The sequence below is a fragment of the Syzygium oleosum genome, unplaced genomic scaffold (genome assembly GCF_021117445.2).
Source record: "Syzygium oleosum isolate NSW1041296 unplaced genomic scaffold, Sole_v2.1 Sole_v2.23, whole genome shotgun sequence".
Classification (NCBI taxonomy): Eukaryota; Viridiplantae; Streptophyta; class Magnoliopsida; order Myrtales; family Myrtaceae; genus Syzygium; species Syzygium oleosum.
Window position 1 is genome coordinate 676,835 of NW_026607507.1, and position 26,823 is coordinate 703,657.

General features: G+C 43.2%; 2 protein-coding genes across 2 annotated transcripts; both read right to left on the minus strand.

The window, feature by feature from the left end:
* Positions 1 to 6,020: 6,020 nt before the first annotated feature.
* LOC115674715 (transcription factor bHLH106) lies at positions 6,021 to 7,878 on the minus strand. The gene is made up of 2 exons (XM_030597200.2): positions 7,383 to 7,878; positions 6,021 to 6,688 (listed from the first exon to the last, which is right to left on the minus strand). The coding sequence occupies exons 1-2, from the start codon at positions 7,716 to 7,718 to the stop codon at positions 6,263 to 6,265; spliced, it is 762 nt and encodes a 253-aa protein (XP_030453060.1). The 5' UTR covers positions 7,719 to 7,878; the 3' UTR covers positions 6,021 to 6,262.
* A 4,577-nt stretch (positions 7,879 to 12,455) lies between these two features.
* Positions 12,456 to 15,922, minus strand: LOC115674714 (probable auxin efflux carrier component 1b). Its single transcript, XM_030597199.2, has 6 exons — positions 14,346 to 15,922; positions 13,645 to 13,921; positions 13,458 to 13,543; positions 13,217 to 13,374; positions 13,053 to 13,129; positions 12,456 to 12,884 (listed from the first exon to the last, which is right to left on the minus strand). Exons 1-6 carry the CDS (start codon positions 15,475 to 15,477, stop codon positions 12,818 to 12,820), a joined length of 1,797 nt encoding a protein of 598 aa, XP_030453059.1. The 5' UTR covers positions 15,478 to 15,922; the 3' UTR covers positions 12,456 to 12,817.
* Between the last annotated feature and the right edge of the window lie 10,901 nt (positions 15,923 to 26,823).

The following is a 26,823-nucleotide window of genomic DNA, read 5'->3' on the forward strand; positions in this document are numbered from 1 at the left end:
AAACTTATAACTTGAACGATGTGCGATGCATTTCTTGAATTTTTAATTTATTCAAGAGGATCTCTAAATTTTTTATATATGTTTAATTTGTAGTCACTAAAAATATTCAATATTATCCCTGAACATGGATTAAGAGAAAGATAACATTGGATATTTTCATATGATTTAGGGACTATATTGAACATTTATAGTTGTTTATAGTTCAAAGGTAAATATGATCGGACCTAAATCGCATCGATACCGTAGAGATCGAAATAGATGCTTAAATATATGGTATCAAATTTGGATTAAAGACCAAGTAACAACGGATCAATATCGCACTTACATCGACAGAATCGGTCATTTGAATGCATTCCACAGAATATCAATAAGTAATATGATTAAGCGACGGATTTTTTTCCCCTTTTAAACGCCACATCAATTACAATCGTGTAGCAAGCCGATCAACCGACGGATCTAAACATGCCAGACCCAACACGGGATTTGGAAGTCTTTTTTGTCAAGCGCGCCAATCATTTAGAAAATCCTGCGAGTCTTGCTCATGAAACGACCGAACCCCCGACAGACCCAAGTGAGCCAATGCAGGCGGCCGGAGCGGCTGAGCATGAGAAGGAAATTGCTTGTCCAAACTAGTTCGATTTATGCTCCGAATCATGTTGGCTCGGCTGGCAGATGCCATTAGTTCCAAGTTCCTTTTGCCGTGTGGGGGGGGGGGGGGGGGGGGGGGGGGGACCTGCGATGACGTGGCGAAATCAGGAGCGTTGAAGGTGCATTTTGTCGAGCCTTTCGGTTCACGATCGTGGGAGCGCTCTTTTGTTCTTTTTCGCTTTATATGGTTTTATGCGACTTTTGCTTCCTTAGGATATTTTTTTCTTCTCTGACAAAATATCGAGCCAATGCTTTGTCAATAGATTCTTTTTATGCCTTCAAAGATGCTCGAGAATTTGTACCCATCTCGATTTGAAATTGGAATACGACATCTAATACGCTTGATATTTTGTTTGACAAGTAGCTCGTGAAGATCGTACGGCTTATCATTTTGGACGCGGACTTATTTATGCGGATATAATTATGTTTTAACTGAGGCAACCCATTAATATACACGTAATGAATATGTCTCGAGTAAGTCGACTTCTTTTGATTTGCTTGCGACATATTTTGACAGATCTGGTTAAGTAGATTGACATCCTATTTGTGTCGGTGCTGTCTATTTTACATGTGTCTGAGCAAGTTATATATATTTGAATATGCTCTTCAAGTAATTATATGTAATAGGCCATATATTTAAGCAATGTCTAAGTTTAAGACATAGATGTGCAAATTATCGACTCGTTGTTGTTACCTTTGGCAAGATTTCGATGTGGATCCATGAAGCTAAAAGGCGGTCGATGACTATCGTTTGAGGGTTTTCATTGGTAAAAAGAGCAGGGAGCGCGACCGGGAGTTCCACGCCGCGCATATTCGAAATACCTTATTAATCAATCCTCTTTGAATTATAGCAATTTCCGAATCAATGCGGATCAAGGAATTATCGAAGTACCACGACGGGCGTGATGGACAAAAAGAGTTGAAGTGGTCTTTTGTAGTCTAGGCTCTCTAGTCAACGAGTTTGATGGGCTCTCGGCCCATTTGAATAAAGGCCACAAAAGTCTATCATTTGGATCCGGCAAGGCCTCTTGAGGCCTCCGAGCTACGGCCCAGTGGCCTTGGAGGGAAACATATTGGAGGAGACTCGAGTTCGAATCGCGGGCCCTCTCTAATTTGAAGTCGATCTTGCCGGAGAACTTATCCCGCCGCGGACCTGGCGTGCGCGACGCCTCCGGCCGACATTCCGTACCGTGAAGTTCGCAATGTATCAGAACGAGACTTGTTTGCCTCAAAGCTAGAGCGAACATAGAAGAGAGCAACTAATTCATGGAAAGAAGTAGCTCGACATTTTTTGGGTTGGAAAGAAGCCCGAGTAGTTGGTTATAGCGGGCTTTTGTAATTAGCAGCTCTAGATATCCAATGGGCTTCCCTCTCCTCTGTCACAGCCCGACTCTACAAGTGCAAGAGAAACGACATGGCCATGCAGTCTCGTCCTAGCCAACATTAACCTATTGCTTCAAACCTCATTTTTTTACAATATCAAGAGTTCTGGCGATATGTTTACATAGTTAATATATCTTTTGGGTCCTTCTAATTTGTGAAGTCGGCCCTCCAAACATAAGTTCTTGCGTTTAATATCCACAAATTTACAAAATCAATTAGGCTCGTATAAAGAACGTAAGCGAGAGAATTTAACGACCCATGCGCAATTCAAAAACGGGCACGAAAGGCAAATCCGAAAAGGGTAACGACTTTCACACATCTTTCTTCTTCTTCTTCTTCTTTAGCTTTCTCCGCTGGGGAGAAGGGGCAGGGCATCGGATTCGAGTACGCAAGAAAGGCGGGCAAAGGACACACCCTTTTGGCCAAAACCTCATTAGGACCGGTTCCAAAAGAGCTTCCAACACTTAAAAACCCAGCATCACATTCACAACAAGAAGATAGAAGAATCAAACTGCAAAAGGGGAGAGAGTAAAAAACAGTGGACAAAGCGCAATGATAGTGTCACGCACACGGCAATCAAATCGGAGCAACAGAGGGGAGTAAAAATGCGAAGGGAATTTTTTGGGGGAAGAGCGCGACGGAAGAGGGGAAGGGGAAGGGGAAGGAGGGGGTAGGGTAATGATTGCCGAGGAAGAAAAAGGCGGGTCGTGGGAAGAGCAAAAGGCGGGGCCCGAGAGAGACAGAGAATATGTTTCGCTGTCGAGACGGAGAGAGAGAGAGAGATCAGAGAGTAGACGTGTAGGCAAAAGGCAACAAAGTTGTGGAAGCAGCGGTCGTTCACGCCTGCAGCGAGAAGGAGGCAGAGTTGCCAGAGTCAAAGGCGCTGGGACAGTCGCGGACAGTCCCCCCCACCCCCCTCCTCCTCATTTCTTGAGAGCGACAGCCATCCACGCCCCTCCGACACGGCGGTGCTTCGACCGATGCAGCTGTCGGGAGGGGAGGGGAGGGGGTAGATGATCGTTCATCGCCACCCCTGCCCCACGCCCTCCTCAAGTCGACGTTGAAAAACCCAATTACTTTATTGATTCACATCCATATTCTTTTCGGCATTATTGCCGATATTGGTAGTTGTTAAGATCCATCTGTGTAGTAGTGTTAGAAAATTTCTAAATTGAAAAATTGACGTGGTGCTGAGCGGTTAACATATCCTAATTAACCCATAATTTATTGACTCAAGCATTTGAGTGAAGGTGAGTCCAACCAAATATATTGACATGCTCAGACTCAGATTCCCTTTTGGCGATCTCTCGAGACTTATCGGACTTATGTTGCGCTTTCCCAACACTCATCTTATTGTTCTATACACGTGAGACTGGTCTGACTCGAGTCAATGATGCAAGTCATGAACGAAGTCTTGCAATCAATGACCGTATATTATAAATGATTCGCAGACTCGAGTTTTCATTTCATCACGGCACTGGTTAAACATACTTTTTTATGGAATAGTGTAGTCGATGACGATATTTGATCGAATGGTCTAAGATTATGGATGCTTCGCGGAACTTGCCGAAGGACTAGAAAAGGGAACCTCACGATTTACGGTCATCATCTAATTATTCTAGTGAAATGTTTCATTAATCTAATAAGAATGAAACTACCCTTACACTTACGGCCAAGGAAGAAAGAAGAAATTCACATGCACATGCTTTGATAAGAAGTTCTCAACTCTCGTTACAAAGAATCCTTTGTTTTTTTAATCGCTCGGCCCTTTTAATTTTAAAAGTCATGGCTATCGTCTCATGCTTTTTTCCTATAAATGCCCATCATTGGCCCCCTACCCTTTTGCCAGCCACCTTTTCGCACGCTCTCCCTCTTTCTCTCACTCTCTCGATCGACACAAGAAGACACATGCCAAGGACATTCCCGGATACGAAAACCTTATAATAATTTGCCCGGTTCGGTCCCTTCGATATGCAATCGAATCTTACGAGCTCCACTTGAGATCCACATAATTAAACATATTACATGCGCTAGACTTCTATAATTCGGTGCGGCCTAATACTTTCCGTGTGGTTGACAGTCCCCGTCATCTTTTTGCCCAAGCACAAAGTGGCCAGCTCGGAATGAGTATCGTGACGTACATAATCGGGTCATGCTTATGCACTCCGTCCTTATGCAGGAAGCGCCACAAGAAGAAAAGCACCTTCCCTTTGTTCCACGGGTAAAAATACATCCTCTGCTCGACCATATCTATCTTTGTACTATCATGCACGGGGAACAGTCGGACTATATATGTACTGGTCTTTGACGGCGGTCCACCGATTAGGGTTTTTAGACGACAAACTTTCGAGCGGTGAATGCGTCTAAAACAGCGATCGTTCGAGCTTCGCATCCCTTCGGTTCGCTGGGTAGGTTTAGTTTAGGAGCAAGGAACCCTTGATCTTAGGTCAACCTTCGTTAATCGTCCTTGAGAACTGGAAAAAGAAAAGTAAATCTTTGTGAGAGATCGATTTCTTTCCTCCTCTCCATACTTGTCTAGCCAATCGATCGTTTGGAACAAATCAATTCCAGAAAAAGAGAGACACCTTGTATGGTGAGGTGACCTCACTGAAAATGTGACGTCATTTACTTCAGGTATCAGGTCAAAAAGCTTATTCGTAGTAAATCGTACTCATTGAAGGTAAATGGGACCTCATCTTTAGTAAATTCTTTAATTTTCTAAAGGGAAAATAAAATTTCTTAGTCAAGTTGTTTTTGACATAATATATTTTGTACTGTACCACATTCATTAAGACAAGTTGTTTTTGATATACGTGAGTCGTTCTAAGTATATAGAAGTTGTTCATGGTAAGCGGCATGATGGTAAATGCAACTTGGTCTTAGTAAATACTATTCGTTCTTTGTGAATATGAGTTGTTTGTTGTAAAAATTACTTAATTCCTAGTAAATTAACTATGTGAAAAGAATGAACAAGGTTTACCACTATTGATCGTAGACATAACCTGTTGTTGGTAAGCACAAATCATTCTTAGTCAATGCAAGTCGGTCCTAATAGACCAACTATCAATGTGGTCAACTAAGTGAGAGTAATCATTACTATCGATCTAGATTATATACTAATGATAAGTCGTACTACCATAGGGGTGATTTTCCACCGGAAAATAGTCAAATTTACTGCATATTAGATTCTTTTACCAAGTAAAAGATTGAATTATGACAAGATCGGTTGACCGAGAGTGCAACTCGGTTGACCTAACTTTGAAATATAGGCAAACCGGTTCATCAGGTGGAAGAATGGACGGCTCGGATCTTTTTTGTCGTTCTATCTAACGGTCAAAGATTCAACGTGACCAAGAGGTGATATGACCGTCGAAGGCCCGGTTCTTGAATTACTGCCGCTCCTCGTGAAATGAGCTTGTGAGATTCTTTCTTGTTTTGGATAATTTGTGATGAACAGTCGTAATCGTTTGCTTGCAGATCAGAGCTTGAAAAGATTTTAAAATTGAAAAGTATATTTCAGTGGAATGATTCAGACAAATATCTTTTCACTCGGGTGAAATCTGCTCGAGGCAAGAGCTGGGAGATGAGAGCTCAAAATGAACAAAGCTTTCGATTCTTGCGCTGTGTCCGGATCTTCACTGTCTGATACTGTTCTCAACTAGAACTCTATCTTCTTCACGCCTCGAGCACAAGCAGCTCTCATTCCTGTATCACGCATCATCAAAGTCAGTGTAGATGCTTCACAGACGAACCGGGATCGGTGTGCTCAGATTCGATAAATCTATGCACATAGGAAAAAAACAGACGATGCTGTACCATCTTGAGCTTTGGAAACACACACACTGAGTTTGCTTTTTGCAGACTTCGTAATCGCATCGCGATATCTTCCTTATTCGCACAAGTTCAGAGTCTTTAAGAAGTTTCATCCGTACATGCAAGAAAGGAGAGATCTCATGCAGGAAAAAGATAAACCCTAGATTACTTGAATCTTGATCAAGAAAAATGTAATAATCCACATACTCAAATCAATCCCTCCGTTCCTCTTGAGCTAATGTTTTTTTGGCTCCAAACCTTTTGTGGCTATCAACATTTCGATACACCCAGAAGAAAAAAGAAAACGTAGCAAGCTCTCTCACTCAATATATATTTTGAGTAGAATTACAACCAAAGACTAGAATTATAGAACATGCACTTGATGTGAAATTCAATGCGGTTTATGTTCCATTAATTATCATGACATGATGATTTTACGGTCCAACACGCGCCTCCTCTTCGACCTCTCGGCAGAACTCGACCGCTCGAGTAGCGACTTCAGCGCGTTTTGCAGGAAATGGATTGACTCGATGCTGTGATCCTTGTCAGCAGCCACGACGAGGACATTGCGGACTCTCCCTCCGAGGGTTGCCATCTCCGCTTTCTGGACCTTCAGGTGGAGGGATTTCAGGATCTCAATCAGGTCGGGCAGGAGATCGGACCGATCCTCGCAGCACAAAGAGGCCTTGAATATGAGCTTGCCGTCGCTCGAACAGTCGCTCGAGAGCACTGATATCTCGTCGGACTCCGAAGGGAACATGTCGAGAGCGGTTATGTCGGACGCCTGCTGTTTCAGTTCCCTCACGCGTTGGACTACCATTGCAAGCAGCGTGGCTTTATCTGTCTAGAGAAAGGAAGAGAGAAAGAAAGAAACTATCGTAGTGAGACCAATGTGCATGCTTGGAAAAACCCTAAGGGCTAAAAAGCATTAGCTGACTTAGCCGAGCACCCAGCAACCCTAACACACAGAAGTCTTTGCAATCTCCTTTTTTTTCAGACAGAGTGCGTGTCTAAAGAGGTTGAATATTCAAAAAAGCTGAAAAGGGGCGCACGCACGCAGGTCCAAAGTTTCGGAATCAAAATGTGTAAAAGAGATTGCTAGCTTAGGAACTTGGCTCAACCAAGAAATTGAGGAAGAGAAAAACAGAAAAAGAAAGAAGAAAAAAGACGGACAAATCTATTCCAAAGGACGCTTTCTTTGACTCAGCTTGTTCAAACGAGTGGAATTTAATTTCACTGCGTGTCAGGCGAAGCATATATGCCGGTCAACTAACGGGGGTTTTCACACTTGGCCTCCTGGGGAGTAAAGTTTGGAGCTCTCTCTCACTTCTCATGGCGTTGTACAGACTCGAATTCATGACTCGCGTGGAACGATGGACACAGCCAATTGGACAAGAACCCTCGAGGGTCGTCCCGAGTTCATCGGACGACATCAAAACATCTCATTCGCGACTGTAATTTTCAGCTGAATGAGCCGGAGAAAAGCATATAAGGTTCCTAACAAACATAGGATTCCGATGCTTATTAGGGAATTATACCTTGGAGTTGCAAGGAAGGAGGCTCCTGAGCTTATCGAGATGAGAGTTGATCCGAGCCCTCCGCCTCTTCTCGGCCTCCTTGTGATTCTTCAGCGCGGCGATCGTCCGGTCCTCCGGGGCCGCCGCGTCCGACAGGAAGTTCGCGGAGGCCTCGAAAGGGCCGTAGCTGAAATTCGAGGAGCTGCTGCAGAAGCTCTGCTGGATGAGCCCCGTGGGGAGGAGCTGGTGCTGCTCGCACCCCACCGGGAAGCCGCCGTAGGAGGCGACGTTGATGAGGCCCGCCCCGGCGAGGAGCTGGTAGAGGGACGGGCTCTCCGGCGAGCTCTCCTGCTGCATGACGGCGGCGTCGAGTGGTGGTGGTGGTGGTGGTGGTGGGGGTGGTTGTAGTTCGATGAGCGTTTGACTGAAGAAGGAAGAGGAGGAGGAGGAGGAGGAGGAGGATATAGGAGAGTGTGAATGATGGGGAAGTGAAAGTGGTGTTGCAAAGTGCTTTCGGTGGTTGGCTTTTCTTTTTGTCTGCAAGGGTTTTATTTATCTGTCAATATCTGATTTACCTTTTCATTTTATTTTTTGGGTAGTGTTTACGTCGTTTTCTGATAAAGATTTCCACATATAAAGTGCTTTCAATTTTGTCATGAGTTAATTGGTGTTAAATAATTATTATCGTCCAATATACCGGAATCAATAGTTGAATTGTGTGATCGCGCGTGATTGACTCACTGGTAAAATTCTTTTGCACGACCTTGTTGTCGTGGCACTCGCGATATCACGATCCACCCAAGACGAACCTGGGGATGAACTTAACAGAGTGCTAGGCAGGATAGTATAATCCTCTTGCCAGATGACAGCTTACGCTTCAAATACCCTCTCCCAAGTCTTATCGATCGCGAGTTTGTTTCTTGCGTATTATCGATCGAATGAGAATAGAGTCGCCACTAATCTATTCTATGCCTTTTAGGAGCCAAGAGCTTGGGAGGTCGCCTTACTTCTATAAATCGGGGATTTCGGGTTAGAGGATTTGGTTACACTAGTTTGGTTGATTTGCACAAATAAGTTGTGTTAGAGAAATCTCACATCTGAGAATTGTGTATAGTGTAGAGCAGTTAATATAGTTGGCCCATAAGTTGTTGTCCTAAGTTTTTCTGTGAAGATGAATTCAACCAGATATGTTGACGGGCTCGGAATGAAACTCACTCTTGGCAATCTCCCGGGCAAAGGTATCAAATTTCTACAGCACGCTCTTCACAAATGCTATCAAAGCCCACGGTAGATTGAATCCTGTGACTGACCCGAGTAGAAACATGGGTCTGATAGCAAATTTCATGGTTCGGTTTGGAGAAAGAAACCAGGAATGAAGTTGTTTGGTGAATATCTCAATGAAGAAATTTGCTAACCAATGCGATTTTCGGGCAGTAGGCGTTGTAGTGTAGCAACGCAAGCTTGATAGCAGACTTCATGGTTCAGTCTAGAGAAAGAGACCAGGGATGAAGTTGGGCATTGAAAATTCAAATTGAGATAAGTTGATGCTGATGAATACCTAAATTAAGGGGGAGAAAACCTAACACTGAACTCACACGCGAGGGGGAGATTGTTGAGTTGCACGCGTGAGTTGTATTAGAAAAATTGTATATTGGAGGATTGGTTTAGCATGGTGTGGAGCAGTAAATATATCCTATGAGCTCATAACTCATTGGTTTAAGCTTTTAAATAAATGTGAGTTTAACTGGATATGTTGATGGGCTCGGAATTGAGCTCTCTCTTGGCGATTTCTTCTGGCAAAGGGTATCGGATTTTTACTATGCGCTTCCAACAAGTTTTACCTAACACCTGCTACCAATACCTTTCCTCTTTTAGCTAAACATTGATTCATGCAACACTTTACGATCTATTTAATTCCTAATCATGTAATTCGAAAAGTCCATGAGTAAGTGCGCAATCAATAAATTAAATAAATCGATAATACTAATAACTTCGAAATGAGTAAACGTAAAAAGAAAGTGATTCGAGCCATATTGGCCAAAATTAACACACGGATCTCGTTATAAAGCTCTGAACGCGACCCCCATGAGCTACGTGTGAAAAATTAATGTGCATTGTTTAGACCGAGGGAAAGGCGTGGGCGATCTGTACCTCGACGACCCTAGGATGACCGTACACCGACCACTATCGAGATTTGTAAATGGATGAATGCAAGCACGGATTAAGAGGGATATAAACGAACGAAACCAAACAAATACGTTCACGAAATATTTACTTCCCCTAATGGTAATGCCAAGGCAAAAGACCTAATTGTATTCACGCCAAAGCACGATTCAACACATGCCAGACCCAAGGCAATAAATAGAGAGTTCAATTCAAATGGGAAAACATTTGATCGGGGTGTAAGTCTCACTTGAGGAGTTAGACGATACTCACGATAGATTTCGCCTTTCGTGCCGCAAGTATTCGGAGAAAAAGGCAAAAAACTGTCAATCGGCTCACAACACGAGGTAATTTGAAACATGAAAGTTTAAAAGTGAATTGATCGCCCTAACGAAGAAGGCGTAAATTTTTGTATCCCAGGGCACAATATATTTATTTCTCGTTAGCCATATGACCTGACAACTTTTCACAAGGAAGAAGGGTATGGTGGGTAAATTCCAAAAAAAAAAAAAAAAAGGGGCCTTACGAGTGGGTTTCACAGAGTCAAACAAGCTTCTAATCTTCACCGAGTAGTCAATATAAGCCAAGGTAAAGATGGAACGCATGAAACATTCCCTAAGCTGAACAACAAAGCTCGACTCTCATATAAAAGCAAAGACACGTGTGCTTGCACATGAACTCCCTAAGCTGAACAGCAAAAGATATGACCTAGCCTAGTTTTTTGTAAGATAAAGCTTCTCCTCTTCACCTCCTAAGTAAGGAAGTAATAAATTTTTGAAGTGCAAGTCGGAAGCCATTAAAATTAAAATCGAAATGCGTAAGGAACCCACGTCAGCTAAAGGCTCGAACTGGTTAAAACTGATGTAGATCCGGGCTGAAGCATCCTTAAAGGTTCAACATAGGGCTTCAAGGCCCATTCAGAGCCCATTGTCTTCTTCTTGTGTTTGCTGACCGGTGGTTTGCCCCCAAGCCCAATTGCACATTTTAAGTCTCGGTCCATACGTGATAAATTGTTCATATGCATTGTGTGTTTTCCCACTTTTCCAGTCATATGATGCGAAGGATAACAATCGACTGATCCGGCCCCCGTTCGACGTTCCCGTTATGCGTTAGTCCTCCTGTATCGTAGCGTCAATCGTTTTGGATGGTGATAATACTAACTTCGGTTTGATTGTAATCGACAGGGACCGATGTTTGATATAAGAAGTCTCGAGTAATCAATCGGCGTTGTATGTTGTCAATCACGTATGTATATTTAAATAGGAGAAGTATCACCTGTAATGGAATACCGCATACTCATCACTGCCTTTGCTTTGACAAAAAATTTGTTGTACGTGGCTGGTTCTATGAGCTCTATCTTTCTGATTCTGAGCAAGCATTCAGCTCCCAGATTCGCTCATATCGACCCTGCACGTTCATTCTTCGGCCCGAAATCACATCGAGTCGCGTCTTTTTTTATTATCTAGAAGAACATAAAGAAACCGACGGGAACTTTTCATAGGGCAGCGAGCTGAAAAGTAAGAAAGGGCATCGCGAGGGAGACGATATACAATTCAGACCAAACCCATCTTTTCACCTATTCATTGCCTTTGTGCGGGCATTAGAAGTGCTCTCATCATACCTTTACAACTAGTGATGGGATTAAACAATAATGATCCTTAATGCTAATACAGGTCACATGGGTCACCCGACAATGAGTTGAGCGGACCTTTTGCATTTGGGTCACGCCCAAAGTAGCAAGTACATCACTTTTGAGCTGAAAATATGAATCAAAACCCACCCCCCCGCCCCCCCACACAAAGCAAAAAAAGCCCAGATCCTCACTGAGAACTAAGCTCTATGGCTAGTGACTTATCAGTGGCTCATGTGCTGCACATTTGTTTTCGGCCCCCCCTTTGAGTTTGCAGACACAAAGAGCTGGTGATAACACCAAATTTTATTCAGTCACTTCACGCTTTTTGGCACTGTTTTCTGCTTATAAAATGTCCAGATGGGTGTGTACTCTGTGAACTTGGAGGTTTTAGTAAGAGAAATGGTGGACACTTACGGGACACGACCGGATTAAACTAAGGGGAAAGGAGGGACAAGCTCATTTGTCTACTTTGATTGAGAGTAGTGGCACTTTGCTCATAAAGATGGCATTGGGCACTTGGTGGGACATGTTGACATATTCCCCAGGTACGTTTTAGTGATCAGTATTTTAATGCCATATACTATGGTCATTGCCCCCGAGATTCAGCAGGGTTTGGCGGACGATACGGCTTTTGATGGGGGAATGAAATGATGGAGCATCATCATCATCTTTTTTTTATCCTTTTTTCAACTTTCGTTTTCCAATTTGTCCAAGTCCCGTCAATTCATTTGTGTTCTTTCCTGTGTTTTTTTTTGTACCTCGTTCTTGTCTAAAACCTAACTTCGATGCCTCAGGACCACTCGCAGCGTTTCACCAGATGAACACACCACAGGTCGGAATGGTATCGTATCTCTCCGAATGATCACACAAATCCCTTGGAAACATTACGACAAACTCCAGATAAACAGAGCCTTCTTTAGAAGGAAGGCTATGGTAATTTTATTAATTTTACAAAAAGATTACAATGATATTTGAAGGGGCCGTTCATTTTCAAAAATCCGAAATACCCATCTCTCGGTACACTGGAAACTTTATTTTTTTAATATATTTTTTCAGTCGAATTTGGGATGCGTCCATTTTGAGAGAATTTTTGCAAAGCTTGGTGTTTTCATTGATGCGTCTGGCCCTGCTCGGCAAAGAGCCAACATGTGTCAGGATTCGCCGTCTTTTTGACAGTCGCAAAAGGATACGCTAAAGCTTAGCTCTTATGATTAGACCAGCTGAGGCATTATGGCATTAGCTGGTCACAACTCACACAGCTCAGGACCATTCATATCTCAACGGGAAAGTGCAGAAAGTTGAGCCCCGACCATGAACAATCTTCACTTTCTTCATCAAAAAGAACACAGCCCGAGTTCACCAAAAAGATCAGAGAGGGATTTCAAGTCGAGAACAACAAAAAGGACCCAAAAGAAAATTAGTCCTAGGCCTAATGATGCCCAATGAACTCGTCCCTCTTTGCTCTGCAAAAAGACCACCTCCTTTTACTCTGTCAACTGTCTTTCTCCTCCTTGGATTCTTCTCCGATGTTTTCTTTCTTCTGGTTTAGATGAGAAGGGCAAAGCCACAAAAAAAAAGAAATAGAAAACCCAGTCAATATGGAGGCATTTCCTTTTAGCTCGAGTCCATTTCAATTGGAGAGCTTTTTGCTCCAGTGTTTTCACAGTCCCAGCAAGATGTAGTAGACCAGAGTGATGGGAAGAGCAATTAGCATCCCAAAGATAACCCTGCAAAAATGAAACATTGAAAGAGTTCATTCAAAGATTGAACGAATAGAACGACACACATGCATACACACATAAGGTTGCATAGGAGATTTTAGCAAAAAAAGGGTTGCAGAGGAGTTCAACCAGCTGGATAACTGGAATTAGAATTGATCAAGAATGAGAACAGACCCTGTGCTTAGAATGTCCGGATGAACATTATACTCCTTAGCAAATACGAAGGGCACAATCCCTTGGGGAAGAGCAGCCTGGAAGATTGAGAATATAAAATGTCATCAAAAGAAATTGAAGAGCAACTCTTTGGATCAAGAACTTGGTAAAATTGCCGAGTTGACCTGCACGATGGCTATGTGTAACAGGACACCTCGTAGACCAACGGCAATAGATGCGGCCGCCATGACAGCCGGACCAGTGAGAAACCGCACGGCCATCGAAAAGGCCGCTACCGAGCTCCCACAAGCGATTATCCTCGGTTGTAATGCCATGAACAAACCTGTTAGGCAAAATTCAGGTGATCAAATACAGCGAGCTTTAACGGTAAAACAAGTCGTTACTATGCATTAGGAAATTACGTACCAAGACTGAACATTGCCATTCCAAGACCTGCATCTGACAATATAGAAATCGACTTTGCAATTATCGCTGGCATAACCAAATTCCACCTGGAAAGGAATGCCATCGAAGATTTCATTAGCTGAATGAGGATAGATATATGATGAACATTGTGTCTTGAGGTATCTTAAAAGCAGTAAATTTGGCGTACTTGAACGAAACCAAGGACCAAGTGAGGCCAAAGAGACTGGAGTATGTGTTGGGGTTCCTGATGAGTTTCCTCCACACCATGATGAGGATGAGCCTGGTCATCACGCTGGCTGGAGGCATGGAAGTCGGCTTGGCCTCGCCGTCCACAGCCGCCTTCGGATGGAGCTCCGCCGTGGAGCTCGACCCCAGTTTGGACAGCACCGGCCCATCACGATCGACCCCATTTGGGACCTGCCTGTTCCCAAAACTGAACTCGTCCCTCCCAAACTCGTCGTAATCTGACCAAGGCAAAAACAACATGGGGGGTTCTTATTTTCTCAACACAAACAGTGGAAAATGACAATGTTTCAGAAACCAAACCAGAGCATGGACGCGCAACTTGTAGGGACAAAAACAGAGCAAATCGGCCAAACCAGAGGAAAGAAACAAAAAAGAGAAACCAAACCAACCCCACACAAACCCACAACAGCAGAGCAAAAACACAGAAAAGTAGAATCAATGATGACCTCATTCAAGGGCTCAAAGGGACAAATACAGTTGCCACCACCACCCCACAAAACACAAAACTCCAACGACAGTGCACAGTGAATTGTCGCATTGCACGCTCAACATCGACATGTTTTGAATAAACCAAAAGACAACCGCAACACACGACTAAAGAATTACTATTTCTGCATAAAAAGGGGTCAACAAAGTCCGAACCTTTCTGGTGAGCCACCCCACCCCCACCACCAACGCCGAGCTCATTCCCGTAATCGCCCCCGCCTCGGAAGACGTGAAGGCCGCCCTCCGACACCGGCGAGGCGCTGGAGCTCCAAACGAACATGTGCAGGTCCTTCCCATCGCCTCCCTTCTTCTTTGCGGCCGCCGCCACGGGCGAGAAAATCCCGGCATTTGGCGGCGCGGGGTACGCTCCACCGCCATTGGCCCTCGCCCCGTTCCCGTACACCGGAGCGACCCCGGTCTCCTCGTCGAAGCCCAGGCCCCCGAAGTTGGACTGCCTCGGGCTAACGCCGCTCATGCCCTTGCAGTTCACCATGGAGTAGAAGTCGGTGTGGTTGAAGCTCGACCCCCTCGGCGTCGGGTTCCGCGACGACTGGAGGGAGTAAATCTCGGCATTGGTCAGGTTCGACGGCCTCGGGGTGAGGGAGAGGCCCGAGTTGGGGCCGTGGGAGCGGCGGGAGAAGACCTCGGAGCGGGAGCTGGTGGACTTGCGGACGGTGACGTGGAGCTTGCCGTCGTCGCCGACCGCGGCCTCGGTCTGGAGGGGCTCCTTGCCGTCGAGGGAGATGATGTCGGAGTCGACGCGGAAGGAGATGATGGAGGCGGCGGTGTCGGGGAATTGTTCGGCGATGAGGAGCCTCGCGCCCCTGTACTCGAACAGGAAGAGCATGAGGGTGTACCAGATGATGCACTGGAGGACGACGATCTGGACCATGAGGCTCCCGGAGTCGGTGCCGTACATGCCTTTCAGTAAGGGAATGCCCATGACGAGGGTGTTGGGGAGGGTGGAGAGGGAGAACAGGGTGATGGACCACTCCAGGGAGCCGCGGCGGCTGGCGCGGGACCAGACAGTGAGGACGGCGAGGACGATGAGCTTCTGGAGGGTGTCGGCGGCGATGAAGCGGTAGTTCATGGCGTAGGGGTTGTTGGCGGCGATGAAGTGGAAGGAGAGGAGGGGGACGGCGAAGAGGGCCACGAAGCGGTTGATCCCGGAGCATTGGTCGGGGCTGAAGATCTTCCACCACTTGACGGAGCCGTAGGCCAGGATCATGGCCACGTACAGGGGCACCACCGCCGTCAGCACGTGGTACAGGTCCGTCGCCGTAATCATCTCCGGAGGCTCTCTGTTTCTTTCCCCTGTTCTTGGGTTTTGAAGAGCGAAGTGACTAAATGCCGGTGAAGCCCGCTCAGCTGGGTCGCCGGTGTCTTCAGCAGGGAAGCTTTCTCGGGTGGAAATGGAGGGACTTTGGGAAGAAGGAAGAAAGGTCAATGCTTGAAGGGAGCGTAGTGAGGATCAAGAATCAACCCATCACCGGAGAGACAGACACCCTGAGAGCCTTGGCTTTGGCCGGAGCTTTCAGCTTCGAGGTGGCTCGGCGAGAGAGAGGGGGAGAGATGGAGGACAGTGTGAAGGGCGTTTTGTGAGTTTCTGGGTTGCAGACAGCGGAAATAGAAAAGCAGAGGGACAAAAGAGAGAGAGTGAGCTCCGTTCTGCTATGCAAGAGTAGAGAGAGAGAGAGGGAAGATGAAATGAATGTCGTCGCACTTATAGAAACTAGAAAAGGGAGGGAATGAGGGAGGGAGGGAGAGGGAGGAGTGTTGGGGGATTATCACGGAATTTAAAGGCTCAAAAGGAGAGAGATGGTAAGAAAGAGGGAGGGAGGGAGGGAGGGAGGGACAAAGGACCAAACAGTATCGCCAAGAGACAGAGAAAAAGAAGGGTAACCAAAGTTCAATTATTATCTATGTTATGATCTCATTTTGTGAAGGAGTAATCTTAGGACATGATTTGGTTACAATTGAATACATAAAAGATTATAATTTGCATGGCACTACAAGAAGTTTTTATGCTTATTTGTGAACTCTTTGTGATGAGTAATCTTGGACATTTGATGAATTGGCACTACAAAGTATGCTTGAAAAGCGTCGTGAAAATGCTCGTTATCGTAACTCATAGCAAATCGTCGTGTTTCGGTTGACAGATGGACCTAAATAACTTACTTTTTGTTTATCGAAAAGAAAAATATTGCATGTTGTCACACGAGAATACAAACCAAAGTTTAGTTATGGATTTATAGAAAAAGATGCTAACTAGGGACGGGACGAGAGTAGCTCTATTTAAGTGAAATTTACGATTTATTCGGATTGGAGTGACTTTTAATAAAATCGATAAAGCTTAATATATTGAAAAAGGGCGAAAATTTTGTTGCAGGAAAATAGACATATTGGGAGCGTATTTTTCAAATCGAATATGAGACGAAAACAATTTTCCGAAAATTTCAACTTAAATTAGAAATGAAACACTCTCTAAAATTCAATGCCCCTGAGCGAGCATCTCTTTCATTCTCTCGTGCCGGTCTTTCCCCCTTCTCGTCTTGATAATTATTTTTCATTTAACTCTTCAATTAGCGAAGCAAGAAATTATCAGTGCGGGTCAAAAGAATTAATTTCATCTCTCATAATCGGAAGACATTATAATAATGTTAATTATTTTGTTGGCAGCTGCCTCTGCTTGCTAGGGTCGGGCATGCATTATTTATCGTCCCTCCATTCTAGGGGTTGACTTATCCGAGCTAGGGTCAACATTTTTTTGCCTTTGATACCATGGACTACTACTACTTACTACTAACTACTCGTACTAGCACTAGTATAATACTAGTCACACGGCGTGGAAAGATGGCGGAGCACGAATTCCGAGGATACATTCCGTTATGGTTCGAAGATGAAAGAGTAACGTGAATTGTCGTGGATATGAAAGTCTGATTGGCCAAACGATACGGTAAACATTCAAGAAAGATCGTCGAGCAATAACGTGACGTCTTCAAACGACCCTGATTTGTTTTCGCCAAGGTGGGTTATGAACTTATTGAAATAGGTTAGTCCGCCTATCTATCGCATTAGTCGTGGTAGCTCGCGCTATGATGAAATTCCGGATAATCGTGGAATGGAAAAGATGTCTCCCCTGACATCCAACGGCTCAAGATCCATCTTGGTTAGCCTTTCGTCACGCGACTTGCTACGACCCCGACAAATCGAAAAATGTCGAAACCATATGATCTCCCGGCAACCGTGTCTTCGTCTCTAACATTAGGCGCCTTGTATACCTGCTTGATTAGGACTACAAGTTTTAATTTGTCCACGAAATAAAAGGGAATTTTTGGACCGACGGAGGGAAATAGAGTCCAATACCTTAAGGACAAGAACACTTCATCTTTCTTGTTATGTATATTTTGGGAAGGGGGGGATGGGATCAAAAGAATCCTCAGATGCAGGAATGATTGCGGCATATCGGGGAATACAAATCCACGATATCACGCGCAACTATCCACCACGTGTCACGTACCACCCCTCTCATCATTGACCATCATGCTTATGTGGATGTGGGCCCCCCCCTTGTCTCGTGTCGGTTTTTTTCTTTTTTTCTCTCGTGTCGGATTTAGGGCATATGTTTACTACCAGTTCGCCCGAGCAAACGGACACTGTCGAAGATTTATTTCAGTTTTTTTTGAAATCACAATCGATTTTTCGATTTTTTAATTTTTTTTTTTTTGAATTTTTTGGTGTGCGCGTGTGGGAGTTTACGATAAATGGGGGGTGGCAGATATAGAGAAAAAACAAAGCCACAACGACGAGCACGACAGAATTTTTACGTAAGACTATTTTAGACCGATGGAGTGATTTGCGGATACATTAATATAGGGCTAACATGTGGTGTGAACCGGCACGCGAAGCAATTGCATGGAGCTGTAATGGAAACCAGTTTGGGGGGTTCGTTTTGCTCGGACGCAAACTGTTTTTCGGGAAATTATTTTCTGACTTTTAGGGTGTTTGGACGACGGAAAATTAGTTGATCCATGGAAAACGTTTCCCATAGACTGAAAACAAGAATATTAGACCGAGGAAAACGACTTCCCTTTCTAGTAAGAAGATAATCATTTTCCCTGAATCATTAAACAAATGAATAAGTGCGTTAGAAATCTCAAAACACGTCGCGAAAGCGCAACTGTATTATAAAACTTTCAAAAAGTGCAATCAAGTTCTTTTCTTAACACAATCAATTTGGCTAGCGAAAAATGATGACGTGGCATTTAAAAATTATTTTCTCTCTTCTATTTGTCAATTTTTATTATTTTCTTCTCTGAATCTTATTTAAATTAAAATGAAAAAACTAAAAAAGGCCAAAATTATATTTGAAAAAAAAAACTAAACTAAAAAAAAATAAGCAGCGGCCTCTTCGGTGGGTGCTGCCCATTACTGGTCGTCGGCCGTGGGCGAGGGTGGCTAACTTGGCAATTTGAAGCAAGGCCTCACTCGTCCCAGGTGGTCCTTGCCAGCATTAGGTGAAGGCCGGCAACCCTTGCTATGCCGGGGCAAGGCTCACCAGATATGGTTTGAGGGCATCTAGATCTATGCGACGCTGGCCCTCGCTCGTGCCTATTTAGAGTTGCTAGCCCTCTCATGGGGTCAGCGAGGGTCGGCATTGCCCAAATTGGGGCAAGCCTTGCTTAGGGTTGGGTTGAGTCGGCCGCCCCCGCCTAGGGCTGACAACCTCCATGAGCCCCTCCAGCGATGGGCAGCGGTGGCGTTGATGCCCCACCACAGAGGCCCTCCCTATGTGTTTATTTTTTTCCCAGTTTTTTTTTTTTTGAAATAAAATTTTAGAATTTTTGTAGTGTTTAATTTAATTAAAATAAAATTTGGAAAAATAATAAAAATGACAAGTAAGAGAGAGAAAATAAATAAAAAAATGTCACATCAATATTTTCCGTTAGCCAAATTGACGGTTTTAACGGAATGACTTGATTTTACTTTTTGAAAATTTTAGAATTCAATTGCACTTTCGCAACAAGTTTTAGGATTTCTGATATTCTTATCCCTTGAACAAATGTTCCTTTTTCTTTTATTAAGAAGTTTTTAGTAGAACAAATGCACCTTGGAAACGATTGAGTAAAAGGAGAAATGTGAAATTAAACATGTGCTTAGTCAAACTAAAAATGATTGAAAAACTAGGTGATATAATAAATAAAATTTGTGTGAAAATAGCTCATAGTATATAGGAATGGAAATAATGAGGTTGGAATATCGAAAGATATATTCATTGCTTTTACAAAATGAACGAGTCTTTTTCATTAATGACATTCATCCGAATAATTATATCGATTCTTTAATAGCGTACCGAACACCATAGATGAAATTTAAAGTTGGAAATACCCGATTTCATTTGTTCTTATTTCGGGCGCACCGGACATATTGCCACGGAAGAGTTTAGTTCCCGAGCTTACCAGAAAGATCACCACACCCCATCAAAAGAAGGGCATCTAGGCCTACAAAGGTCGCCTCAGTACAATAACTCATTTTCGTCCTCGAAACGAAGTCTAGAGGTCAAGGGTTGTTAGGTAGACATCCACCGAAACAAGTCAAGATATCTATATCAAATCCGAATCTGTGTCGACACTTGAACTTTCTATTTCATCACCATGGCATCGTTATTCCTTCCCTCTCAACGACTTCCAGAACGGGGAATTCCTTAGAGAACAGTCCAACCCAGATGCGGTCATCTCATTCACTCACTCGAAGCTTCGAAACTCCTCGACCCTCGAATCAAATCTCTGCAAAATAACCTAAATGTGTCTCAGCATGAGATCACGCAAGCAGGGCAGAAGGAACGATACATGGTCGTCCATTGCAGCGAATGAATTGCATGGCCACAAAAGGACAGCGAGTCACCCTCTTCCTCCGTCGTTCTTTTACCTTGTCGGGACGGCAAAAACAGATTTGAAAGCAACCTATGCAAGCGAGTCAAAGTGGAACCTCACAGGTATTTGTCTCGCCACTAACTTCAAATCTATATCATTGGGAAATGATCATATGCCCTTTGTTTTTTCCTTCTCTTTTTGAGCTGGTTCAATCGTGTTGGATTGCCTTCCCACTGATTCTGATAAAGAGAGAGAGATAGAGAGAGTCAAATTCAAAGCAGGCGAGTTTTTCTAATGTGGCATGTAGACGCTGTTGATCGCTTTCTCTTCGTGTTTTGGCTCTAGCATCTCGCGCCCTTTGGAGCGTGGTTTTTTCTATGGACGTGCGTGTGAATGCGGCCCGTAGGATGCCACTATGCATTGCGGTTGCGTTTGAAATGAATAACGTCGTTTTCATGCATGTCGAGCTCTGTAAAGCGAGCAATCTGGTGTGCTAAATCTGCTCCAGATAATGACGTAGAATGTGTTGAAAGATCGTGGTCGGTTCATCACATTTAGTTTAATACTTGTTAACGATCGGAGTTTTGAAGTGGGGCGGATAGAATTTGCACTCTTATTGAACGATGGATTCCAAATTCGACGGCATAAAAGATTTTAAGAAAATTCAAACAAAAGGGATGAAATCAACGGGAAAATGTTGTTTTGAATTTAAAAATTGACGGTCATTAACATGATCTCGATGCGTGTAAAGTTTAATAAGTGAGAGGTTCCTAGGAAGAAATCCCACAAACACATTGGAGGGCATGCAAGCTGGATTGCTTTACACTAACGCATCTTTATTCTTATATCAAATTCCAATATCGGCAATATCATCTTCCACGAGATGCAAAGTTTTGCAAACACATGCGAATATTACACCTTAAGGATGCTGGTGCTGGTGCTGGTTGGACATCCTGCATGGTGCTCGCTTCATCTCACGCGGCTCGAACACCACCGGACGATCTTAATGGCGCACTTTCCCACGTCGGTTTGGTGTATTCGGGATTTTATTGCTCTCGGAAATACTTGAACTCGAGAGAATAAGGAGCAGAGCAAAAACTCCCATGCCATTTAAGTCAATACCTTGTTAGAGATAAAGTATCATTTTATCAAGAGGGTCCTCACATGCACTATCTAAATTAAAAATACATGTATAAATGAACGGGGAAAGAATTTTGCAATACCTTAAATCCCACGTTAATTAGATGGGAGGGAGGCTGTTATCTTAAACAAATGGTCATCTTATAAACGGTCATGTCTATACACTCTTTCTAAGATTTGGACTCATCGGGCATGCGACATCGTTATAGATAGGGAAAATGACACACACAATCCCTCAACTTTTGTTGAATGTATAATATAGTCAATGAACTTTTAATTTATTCAATATCAATCTCGTTCTGCTTCATTGAGTATAACTCATATCATATTACCTCCCGAAGTTTTATTTCATTTCTATCATATCATATCACAAATTCCCTCGAAATACAAATTTAACTATACTCCAGTGTGTGACTTGAAGATAGACAACGGACTTTCAGGGCAATCTGCCTACCAATTTCAAATACAAATTGTGATCATCATTTTGGCAATTCATTCAAACCATACGATATCAACTCAAATGACACGTTACGTGTTATTTTATGAGTAGAACTGAATAGCCAATACGAAGAGACGGACGAAACTCAAATTGAAGATCAAATTGAACGAAACTCGAATTTAAGGAGCAAATTAAATATTGGTCCCCCAAGAATATGTAGATTTTTATTAATATTGTCGAAAAAGAAGAAATGCGAATATTCAGATTTGGGGAATATGGGGATAAGAAAAGAAAGGAAAGGGCGGGGTTGGAGGGGACCAAATTCCGTACGAATGGCTCGAGGTCGCGTGACGGGACGCCATCATTTGCAGCGCGTGATCCATCGTCCTTCCCAGATGCGTGCGGCGAAATTTCTTCCGAAAGGGAGAGAGAAAAAAAAAAACAGAAGGGAAAAATCCAGAATTAGTTTTTTACTTATTTATTTATTTTTGGGCGAAAAATCCAGAATTATTTAATGCCCAACTTTTTATAAATTCTCGCTGTCAAAAACAGGCGGCGCCGCTGTAAAAAAAGTTAAGTCGCGGCAGCGAAGAGAGAGAGAAAGAGTGAGAGCGTGCGCGCGTGAGTTTCGCGCGTGAAAAACCTCAAGACTCCTCTCCCTCCAGCCCTCCCCACCACGCGCGTCCTGTCATCCGTCACTTGCACTCGCGCCCCGATCCGTCATGACGTCAGCGGGACCCCCGCATCGACGGCTCCCGCGGCGAGTGTCGGACACGCGATTTTCGTAGCCTCGGGCGGGGTCGGGGGAATTTCGAGGTTCCGAGATTGCCCTTTCTGCTACGGAAAAACAGAGCGTGTCGAGCTCGGGAACACGGCACGCCATTGAGAAATAAAAAAAAAGAAAACTGGCTTTACATCTTCTTTATCTTTTACTTTATTTTTTTTTTTAAAAAGTTAAAGCTACATAAAAAAATTTAAAAATTAATACCATGAAAAACCCAGTACTTCTGTAACAAATTTACCCTCCGTTAATTTTCGGCTAATTAAACTATCAAATTGCTGAGTTAAAATAATATGTAACAGTTGACGGGTGTACCAACTCCATTTATCACGTGGATATCATTTTTTTGATTTTTCTAGATATTAATCTAATTTAACGGAAACGAAAAGACGATAAGTTTATCATAAATGTATTAGTTTTGAGTTAAAAAATTAGTTTATGATAAATTTATCATAAATGTACCAGTTTGAAGTTTTTTATGATCAAAAAATGAATTTAAAATAAATTTATCACATATATATCGGTATGGAGTTTTTCGTACTATTAATTTAAAATTCAATGTCGTTAATTTTTTTTGGTCGAAAAACGTCGCACATCTATTATTCTTTTTTATCACTTAATAAAACACGAAATAATTCCCCAGAAGGTAATGAAAAAGAGAAGTCGATGCTATGATTGGCAAGTCAGTCACGGAAGCAATTTCATTCCCGATTTTCTTCTCAAAAGCCTTTTCATTTTTATTTTCAAAAAGACGGTACAGGACAAAAGTTTAAAAAAAAAAAACAGGCACGTCCTTCTTTTCTTTTTTCTTTTCGTTTTTTTTTTAATCATCATTTTCGGTGGAATCGAGGAAGGGAGGGGGGGTGGGGATTGATGGGGAGCGTGATAAAGCGATGGCGTGCAAAGGGAGGTTGGCCCCGTTTGTCTCCTAAATTGCCAGCACCGCCGGCTTGAGCGTTGAGCCGTCTACAAGTTCGTGAATTCAATGACCTCCTTCCCGACCCTTACCCATCTTCCATTCTTTGTCCCCGAACAGACAACCAATTAATCATCCGTATCGAAAATAATTTCCATGCAATTCCTAGGTCGAGGCCATATCTAGTATGATCTAATGTAACGGGATTTTGTTCACTAACTCGTTTTGGTCTGCCGTCTGTTATTCGCTCCGGAGGGCGTCGCGATCGGCGCCTTATCTTGTCCCCCGCGACTCGTTCGTATGTAGGGGGCAATCGCGACTTCGAAAGCCGGAGGGGTCAATTCGCGGGCCACTCGGCACTTCGAGCGGGAAGTGGGGGTAGAGATTGCGATCGCAATGGGGACCTAAAGCCGGTAGTACGGCGTTGACCATATTTTTGAAACCCGTCTACTACGGAAAAGTCTTTGGCTCTTCCCATTTCCCCGATCGATGATACTATTCAATCCAGGTCCGTTGTGACTTGTTTTTATGGAGATAGATTATGTCTAATTTTTAAAAAAAAAACACCAACTTTATATTGAATGACAATTCTGGTTCGAGCAATTTGAAAATTTCACAACACGGAGGATTATAGTAAAATTTTGTTGATTTTATTGTGACAAAAAAAAGTTCGGATCAGAATTGTCACTCAAGGTAAAATTAAATTTTTTTTTTGAAATTAGCCGAGACAAATTATATTCGTTGTTAGAATTTTGTTCGCCAACCAAAGTGCATCTAGAGACCTTTCCATTCCCTCGTTTTCTATTTACACGAAAGAAAATGACCTCCTCTTTTTGGTCGCTTTTTGACAGCTTTCGAGCAAAATGGCTCCGTCTTTCGGCCCTCTTTATGCATTTTCCTTTTGCATCCCCAACAGCTAATCACCAATTTTCAAGCATCGGTCGAGGAAAAAGTGACATTTGTGTCCGCATCATATTCTCTAAATCCACCCTCGCGTTGCACCTGCAACCACCCCCATTTTTCTTGTTAACATTAACGTTCTCTAGGGACAACCTTCTAATTGAATGGTCGTGCGTAGCGCGTGCCTTTGCTCCGGCAACCGATTAGCGAAGATCCTGTCACTTTTTAGAAAAAAAAATATATGTTCGACCTATCTCACCCGAGTGCGTAATTGACATTTTATAAAATGAAAATATTTTCAATAAAAATGAGGGATAATGACACAAATGGTCCATGAATTTTAGTCCAATTTGTAATGTCGTACATGAACTTTTAATTTGTTCAATGTGGTCTCCGGACTTTTGATACATATTCAAGTTGGTCCTTGAACTATATGAAAATATTCAATGCCATCCTTCCATTAATTTAAGTTCATGCACAATATTAAACATGCAGTAGAAATTCATGGACCATATTGAATAAATCAAAAGTTTAGGGATCTAATTATTTATTGGGTCAAAGTTCAGGGACCGGTCGTATCATTTTCCCTTAAATTTACTTATCAAACACAACCGTAACATGAAATATTCGCTCGAGGTTGATGCCATCATTTTTCAAGGGGAAAAAACACAAAACTTTTGCAGGCATTCCTTCCCCCGTACATTCTCTGGTCTCCTCTTTGCCGCGCATGTTTCTGATCTGTCCATTCCCCTTTTGCTCGTTCATCGCCCTCCTCCCATCTCTGTTCATCGGCTTTTCTCGTATGCAAGAAAACCATCGAAGGCTGCAACAAGTTGGGGGTCGATTCCGAGAAATTCTCCATCAACGTTAATATTCCTTCTGCTCCTGCAAACACAAAAGAAAAAGAAAACCAGAAATTGCTGGCCTCAAATCAAACCCTCTTCGAAGCATCTTGATCGCACAATGCCCCAGATTTTCTCGTTTTCAATGATACGTCGTTTCGATCTGTAGAACGTGGGATTCGCAGGGCGCCTTTTCGAGGCCCATCTTAGTCGTTTTTTACGCTTGTGGCGGTGGTCATGTTTTGGAGGTGGAATGGATCCGCCTGTGTTGCAATAGCTCGAGGCCCATGAAACCATGGGCTTCGTTTTGATGGTCGGTGTTCAGCCACTTGGACTCTAGTTCGAGTTACTTGGGAATCGGGGAACCGGGGCCCGGTAATGCTGGACACGATCTGTTTCCACGACTCGGGGTGCCATGAGATACGACGCGAATTTTTGGAATGAAAAAATCCGTTTCGAAACACGGCATGCGGATCAACACGTCTTCATTGTATCCGATTATTCGGCACGTGGAATCGGGAGTCAAAATGTTTCGAGGCAACTTGAATTACAGTCGCGATTACGACACGTCGATGGGAATTGCCAGCTCTAATTGAGCCCCCCTTCGCTGCGACGGGTCAAATCCAACGCACATTAGCCTCCAGGAGCAACTCGACTCTGGCCTCCGTGGGAGGCATTTTAAGGGCCCGTTTGGTAATCGGTCGATTCTATTCTTTTGTTCCTGGGAATAAAAAAGAACAGGAATCCGTTTAGTAAATTTTTTGTTCCCGAGCACGAATTGTTCCCAGAATTAGTTCTGGAACAAAATCAAGAATAGAAAAAAAGTTGATTCTTGATTCTGAGAACAAGAATCAGAAATAGAAGAGAATTTTTTTTTCTTTTTCTTCTTTCCTTCCTGGCTGTGGCCGATGGCAGGCGACCGGCCACAGGCTAGGGCCGGCGAGGGCGTCGCGGCCCTCGCCGGCCACTCGGCCATGGGCCAAGGAAGGAGAAGAAGTAAAAAAGAAAAGAAAAAAAGAAGAAAAAAAAGAAAGAAATATTGAAAAATTCAAAATATTATTAATAAAAAGAAATTTTGTGCGATTAGCAAACTCATTTCTGTTCTTTTTCTATTCCAAGAATAAAAATTTTGGGCCATTACCAAGCGCTTTCAAATGCACAGAAATTATTTCCGGAAACAGAATAAAAAAAAATCATTTCTGAGCATAAATTGTTTTCGGGAACAGAATTGTTACTAAACGCACCCTAAACGGCCTAGCCGATGGATGGTCAGGTGTTGCTTGCTCGACAGGTTATTGCAATTCTCTCGAGGCCGAGCTATGGACGGTTAGCATACTCCCTTGGTGTGAATTGGTCGACTGTGGGAGTTGATACGTAGACTGCAGTTTCACTTCGTCTCAAAAGAACAAATGGAAGAGCAAAAACTTCCATGCCATTTAAGTCAATATCTTATTAGAGATAAAGTATCATTTTGTAAAGAGGGGTCATTATATGTGCTATTTGAATTGAACATATATGTATAACTGAATAGGGAAAGAATTTGCGGTGCCTTTAATCCCGCATTAATTAGATGGGAGGGAGGCTGTTATCTTAAACAAAGGGTCATCTTATAAATGGTCATTGAGTATACACTCTTTGTAAGATCTTGACTACGAGTAGGCGACATTGTTATAAATGACATCAAAGCACAGGACGCCCTTCGATAAAGGTTTTATATGAGGATGAACTTGACAAGAAGCCTCC